Raw genomic sequence first — 6,924 nt, 5'->3', positions numbered from 1 at the left:
CGTGCCCAGCCGCCCTATAGGCTGTGAGCGCACGGATTGGCCAGCGGCAGTGGCTCTCCGATCAGCGATTGGCTGGCTTCTGGGACGGCGCGCGGGTAGGGGAGCCTACGGCCGCTCCTGCCCGGGCTGAGTCCCCGCCCTCGCAGGGCTCGGGCGTTGTGTCTGCGCGACCTTTGGGGGCGACCTTCGTGGTTTAGAGGGTCCTTGGGTGAGCCGAGCCGGCACGGCTCGAGGTCCTGTGGGACTGGCAAGTGTGTAGGGCCATGCTGCTGGCGGAATCTGGCCTCCTGTGGAGCCTCTTCTGGACAACCTGTGCCAGTGTTTGGTCACTGTCACGGTAAAATAAAAATAAAAATTCAACAGCAAACCTTAAAAACGTAAAAAACTCAGCATTCGTGTTCACTGCAGAAAGAGCCAGGCAAGGAAGGCCACGCTGCAGCACCCAGCTGTCACAGTGCATCCCCAATGGCCTCGTGCAGCAGGCAGGGCAGCTGCTGCGGGCTCCTCACACACTGCCTGCTTCACAGCCCAGCTAATCCTGAGCTGCTGCCTCCAAAACTTCAGTAAGTTCTGCTGTAAATGGGTACCAGAATCTGGGTGTATCAGGCTGTTATGTCCATATTTTACATCAGCAAACTTCCTTTGTGGTATTTTGCCAGAAAAAGATGTAGTTTTTTAATGTAAAGAACAACCACAAAAAGCACTCGCAGACGAAGCATGAGTGGTACTTTCCAAATGATTTTTATTAACAACAATATGGATTCAACTTTGTCAAGAAGTTACAGTTAACATTGTAATGTACTGGCTGATGCCCCTGCAGGGTCAGTGGTAACAGCTTTCATATGCCCTTACCCTGTTGCCAAACTGGCATTTTATCTTGCAAAGAAGTAAAAAATGCTTCCAATAGCAGGTGATGTTGGGTATGTCTGGAATTGTCCTGTGCATAGCTCAGGGTACAGCCACATCTGCGTCCAGATAAACAAACAGGAAAATATTACATGCTTCCACTGACCCTGAGGGGCACAATTCTTATTTCAAAAACCAGTTTTTAGACAGTGACAGCACTTTGTGTGATGTTGTAATCCATTTGAATTAAGTTGATTAACACACTTGAAAAAAAAAAACAAAAAACTGAAGCAGAAGTATCTGGGGCAAATTCTTTTCTGACCTGTATCTCATTCAAACCTAATGATTCGGTAGATAATCCAAAAGGATTGCATGACATGTGAGTCAGGACAAAAGTTGGCCCAGAGAGGCAAGTTCATTCCTGGTATAGGTGGGTTCAGTTCCTTGAAGGTCAGCGGAACTGAGCCTGGTTATCTCAGCAAAGGCTGAACTTCACCCAGCTGGGTAGAGAATTCATTGAAGTCAAGTGAAGCCATCCAAGGATGAATTTAGCCTCAGGTCTTTAATTTTTTTTTTTTTTTTTTTTTTTTTAATTCCTTTGCTGTTATATTTCTTTTCCCCCGTACTCCTCTTTTATGATTATTTTCCTTTCCTATGTGCTTTTTTAAAATGTTCCTTCTTCCCTTTTTACATCGGTACTTTGTGCGTTATCTCTTATATAGTCAATGTGACATGGGTATATTCAGCTAAGTATTACTTTCCTCAGGAAATAATTGGAATATTACCATCTTCACTTTAAACAGATGCCCAACAAGGTAAGTATTTGAATCTGAGCTCTCGATTCAAGAAAAATTCTTACTGAATTCTGTAGAATTTTTGCTTGAATAAGGATTGCAGGTCTCAATCCAGAAATACTACTCTACTTCAGATGTTCTACTACATCAGCAATTCAGTATGATTTGACTTACTGCAGAAGAGCAGGTGAATTGCTCATCACCATGCTGTAATGAGAGCAGTCACTCTAGATAGTATTAACTTGAAAATATGTAACAACCGTGGGCACTGTGAATAAAAGTGTATGATCTTTGCAATCTTGAATCCTAGGCTAAAACACTATATTCATATTTAAATAAAAAGTATAGATCATGTAAGCCAGGAACAAATACAAATTCTAAAAGAAATAATAATCATCAAAACTATTCTTTTTGGTTCTCTCTTCAATCGAATACAAGAAACATACTGATCAGAAAACAGTTATTTGGATAAAGCTTAATTCCTGAAGCTTTTACTAGGTTCAAATTCTCTCTTCAGCAACCCTCTAATGGATTGCAAGTCAGAAGAAATTTTGTCCTCTGTCCCTAATCATAAGAAATTCTTATTAGCTATCATGAGCTTGAATTTAATAAGCAGCTCAAGACAAGACTTGAAAAGCCAGACAGGTCACTCTTTTGTGAAATCAATGAATGACTGTCAGTCATGACACTGTCATTTAAAGAGAGAGTGCAGAAACAGGAAATTCCCGATGATAAAATATGAGAAAGGCTTATAAAAATCCAAACAAACAATTCTTCCTCTCCATAATTTCATATAGTCACTACTCTTTCTATTTTCTATCAATATTATGTTAAAAAAAAATCCTATATGATAAGACTTGCAGCTACAAAAATAATAATGGTGAGCATAAAAGAAAAAAAAAAATCAGGTTTTTAAACCATGATTTGAAAAGATACGATATTCTAGATTTATTATTACTTTGTAAAGACATTAACATTTTCATACATAATTTATAGAATTCATTCTTTTGTGCACAACATTGTATTAAATAAATTAACTTAAAATTAGAAGGACTCAAGCATGTCATTTAAGGCAAAAATACCAAGTTTCTGTGAGATAAATTATCAGCAAAACCCAAGGCCCTGCTTCTGGTACTGGATGTGTACAGTCAGAGCCAAAGCTAAGTCCTCCCACTGCCTCCTTCCTGGCTCAGTGGGAGGCAGTGATCGGCTCATGCAGGCAAAGGTGGAAGATTGCAGGCCAATTCATGGTGCCTTCAGTTTTCTATCCCATCAAGGAGGGGAAGAGAGTTTTGTTACTGATACATGTTGTCATGTGCCTCATGTCGTGCTCCTGAGCTGAACCTAAGGGTGGGTGTATGCTTAGGCTGGCAGGAAGCTTCATATAAAAGGCAAGAAAGGCACCATGAACCACTCAGAAAAAAAAGAAAAAAAGCCTAAAAACTTGTAAGTTTTAAAATTTTGAATTGTACTTTAAACTTTCAAATATGCCTGGATGAACTGCAGACATTCAAATAAGTTAAATGAATGCAAATGTGGAAAAAATCTATTTATCCTCGCAAAATTACTGTTGTAAGAAGGTCTTTGTATAACCAGACTGCACATTAAAGAAAACAGGAAAGGCTGAATGTGGTAAATTATATGGCAAATCAGTGGTGAGGAAATTGTGCTTCAAGGCGTCTTTCAGGATTTAACAGCTGAAGTTTGCTCTGGTGTGAGCCGTGGAGCACAGTGTACCATCCATGGACCCCACATAATGACACAATATATACACTCTACAGTTTGCATGTACTTTCACATAATAAGGTTATCATGTAATATCCAGGAATACTTTTGTAAAGGAAATGTGGAAGCAGAAATTACAATGGTTTCATAGTAAACAGATCAAGTCCTTCACAATACAATCTACAGCATTTAGCCATGATTAAGACTGGAGTGACATTTTTGATGTACGTAGTAAGTTCCCAGCAGGTCTGGGCCTTGAGAAAACACTGCCCTGAGTGAGCTGGCACTGGCACCCCCATACATTCACTGTTCCTGCTGCTAGAAGGAAGCTGAGCCCAAGTCAGGTTGTCTACAAGGTTGTGGTGCAGGTAGGGTATGAATTTGGGGGGAGGCAACACACAGAAACCTTGTTCAGCTGGGAAAAATGAAAGCCTGGTTAGGCTCTGCGTGGGTTCTTCCAGTGGTGAAGCCTTGCTGGGGATGTGCAGATAGGCACTAACACTGCTCCTGCATCTCAGCAGAAGCAAAGTGCAGGTAGGATAAGAAAAAAGAGGATGTATCAAGCAGGAATGCTCAGTCTGATGTCGACTTTGAATTTTTGAATTTTAAGCCTCAGGTTTTAGGAGGAAAGAGTCTGAAGGTCCTCTACTGGAAACCTTGTAAGAAATGACTGCGGTTGGGACCAAGCTATAAAAGCCAGATCAAATTCTCTCCTCCTCACATTTTATTTTATTAAAAAAAAAAAAAAAAAAGAAAAAAAGAGCAAAACCAAACAAAAATCACACACAAAAATTAAAAAACAACAACAACAACAACAACAAAAACCCAAACAAAACAACTGCCTTCAATTTTTTCAGTGAATGTTCTTTTCCTACTTCCATTTCCATTTCTGGTTACCTCCAATGGCTTCTTTTGAAATAGCACTCACTATCTGTGTCTAAAAGGCTGGAATTAAAAAAATATATATTTTTCTCTCTTTACTTTCCTTCTTTTATTTTCTCGGATAATTTCCCTTCCTGCCCATCTCTATCTTTATTCCTTTTTCTTCATCGATTTTGTTGTCTTTCCCTCTTCCCTGTGTTGTCATCTTTACTTTCACTCTGCATTTCAGTTCCTCTTTTTCCCTCACTCCCCAACCTCACAAACTACTGTCATGGCATCAGGTTGTGACCGCAATGAAGACTGTCAGATTTTCAAATGAATGAAATACTGCTTCTTCAACGAGAGCAGTGCCTGCATCTTTGCCTCACATTCTGCTGCCAAAATGTTTCAGATGCACAAGACAGTTCCTCAGTGAGTCTGGAAAAAGGAGAGATTCCCTTGCGTTCTTAGTGCAGTCACCCAAATTATCCATTTCTGAGGCCAGCCCTGATGCTTAGAATACAAAGCTTTCGTAACAATAAAACATTCTCATTGTAAAGAACAATGTGATAGTAGCGGTGTGTCGGGTACTCTGCCACAACACTAAATCATCAAAAATCAGATGGATACATTAACATACTGCTTTTCAGAGTTAAAAATAATTAATTACTGATGAGCTAACGTGTGTATCTTGCAACTGGCAGCCATTTCTAATCCCGTATATCTGATTTCCTTGGTACCTTGCTAGCAGCTGTAGATAATTCTTTGTTGTAAACATAAACTATCATCTAAATCAGGACATATATATATATATTTAATTAGTTCAGAAGCAAAGTGCTTTAAATCTTACAATTTTTACTTTCGCCCTGTGGAAACGGCACTAGGTCTAAATGCTCAAATTTTTGCTTTTTGATACATCCTGCAGCATTAGCTTTGTAGGCAATTCATTATTTAAACCTACTGTACTACATGAAAGGCTGCCATACTGTAGGTATAAATCTGAATTTTAGCCATCACTTGAACATGCATTTTCATGCAACTAGAAGATATGGGCTCATTCAACTGCTTTTCAGATTCATCCTGTTTTTGTGATTTTATCTCATTAAAAAGGCTTTCAAAATAGTTCATGCTATGATATGTATGACTAGAGGAATGACTCAGCCAATGAAGAAAGCCTACAAGCTGTTATTTAAGTTTGACATGGAGTAGACTGAGTGCTTCTGTACCGTCCCCTGGCTTGCAAATGCTTTGAGATGATCTTGATATTCCAGTCCTTAGAGAGTCAGTGGAGAGAGTTGTTTCCACTAGTGGGCGAGAGATGGCTTCAGTAGTCTCTGTTCCTGCCTCTGTCTCCAACTCTTCATCAGTTATAAATAATTTTGACTCCCTCCATTTGGAGTATACGTCTTGGCTACCTCTTGAACCACTGGAGTCACTGCCAGTAATCTGTACATTCAGTTCTTCTGTTGATTGTATAAGGTTTTGTATAGATAAAGATTTTCCTAAATCCATTTGCACCACAGGTTTAACTGAGAGCAAAGGTTCCCCTTCTGTATCCAGTCCTTTTCTCCACGTGAGATCCTTGGTTGTGCTGGGCTGAGCGACTTGTCCGTTATCCTTTGATGCAACAAGGCAAGCGGTGACATCAGAAATATTTTCCTGTGTGGTTACAGGAATAATGTGAACGGGCTCAGGCCTACTGATATGCTTCACTGATGAGAAAGGTGGTATTTGCAGTGTTGTTGGAGTTGCTGGCTTAGTTGCCTGGTTTATTTGGTTTGATGTGTTGTTAACTGTTGCATGTCCATCATTTGGCACTTGCGTTGCTTGACTATGCATAGCAGGACTAATAGCATAGTAAGCCTGAGTGCTAAATTCATTTGGTGTCAGTATTAGCTGTAGGCCACGAGGCAGATTGGCACTAGCTGATCTGGATACACATCCACTGATTTGTGCAGAGCTAGACAAATCTTTGCTATCGGATGGACTTTGATAATCAGAAGTCTGCTCACATTCAAAAGGTGGCATTTGAAGTGAAGCCAAAGTGAGCGCTGATGCGGATCCTTTTCGCAAGACTTGTTGATAAATATCTAACAGGCAGTCCAGTTTTGACTCAATGGATTGTACCTACAGGAGAAGAGGAAAAGCTTAAGATTAATGCAGAATATCATTTTGAAATGTTTGGAACCCAAGCAGAAGGAAAATGAAACTGCTGAAGAGAAAAATGTTAGGAGCTTGATACAAGCTATTGACTCATGAAAAATAATGTCAAAAGCCTTCTAGCTACAAGTTTTTCATAAGCAAGCTGATAAAAAGGGGAAAAATCATTAACTTGCAATTTTTTCAATCTTATTTTTCTGTACATGGAACACAGTTGAAGTAATGTGATTCATATATTTTTTATGTCATTGTATATAGGAAGCAGATATCAGAGAAAGCTAGTTTGCATTTGAAACTGGTAATAAAATACACAAAAGTCAAGAGCAACAGAATAAGACAAAACCACAGGCACAGGCAATCACTCTACCTGTTTCTCCACCTTGACTACACGCCCTAACATGCTGAGGTCATCAGTTGTCTCATTCTCTGCTGTATTCTTTTCTCTACTTCTTTTATCTGCAGTGATTTGTCCTTTCCCAAGAATTTGGTCAACACTGTAAGAGAAATTAAAAGCTGCTGTGATTCCTGAAAATGGTGC

At 39.7% G+C, this 6,924-nt stretch overlaps 1 protein-coding gene across 5 annotated transcripts in view; it reads right to left on the bottom strand.

Moving 5' to 3' along the window:
* Positions 1–718: 718 nt before the first annotated feature.
* KCNQ5 (potassium voltage-gated channel subfamily Q member 5) overlaps positions 719–6,924 on the bottom strand; it is a 260,022-nt gene continuing 253,816 nt past the window's right edge. For all 5 annotated transcript variants that reach the window (XM_052679000.1, XM_052678967.1, XM_052678977.1 and 2 more), the window contains 2 exons: positions 6,754–6,880; positions 719–6,353 (listed from right to left, as the gene is read on the bottom strand). In XM_052679000.1, the coding sequence (XP_052534960.1) occupies positions 5,412–6,353; positions 6,754–6,880 (1,069 nt within the window). In that variant the 3' untranslated portion in view covers positions 719–5,411. The remainder of the gene's footprint in view (positions 6,354–6,753; positions 6,881–6,924) is intronic.

The sequence above is a fragment of the Tympanuchus pallidicinctus genome, unplaced genomic scaffold (genome assembly GCF_026119805.1).
Source record: "Tympanuchus pallidicinctus isolate F22 unplaced genomic scaffold, pur_lepc_1.0 scaffold1, whole genome shotgun sequence".
Classification (NCBI taxonomy): domain Eukaryota; kingdom Metazoa; phylum Chordata; class Aves; order Galliformes; family Phasianidae; genus Tympanuchus; species Tympanuchus pallidicinctus.
The sequence above is the reverse complement of the archived record's forward strand: the minus strand, read 5'-3'. Positions and strand labels throughout refer to the sequence as shown.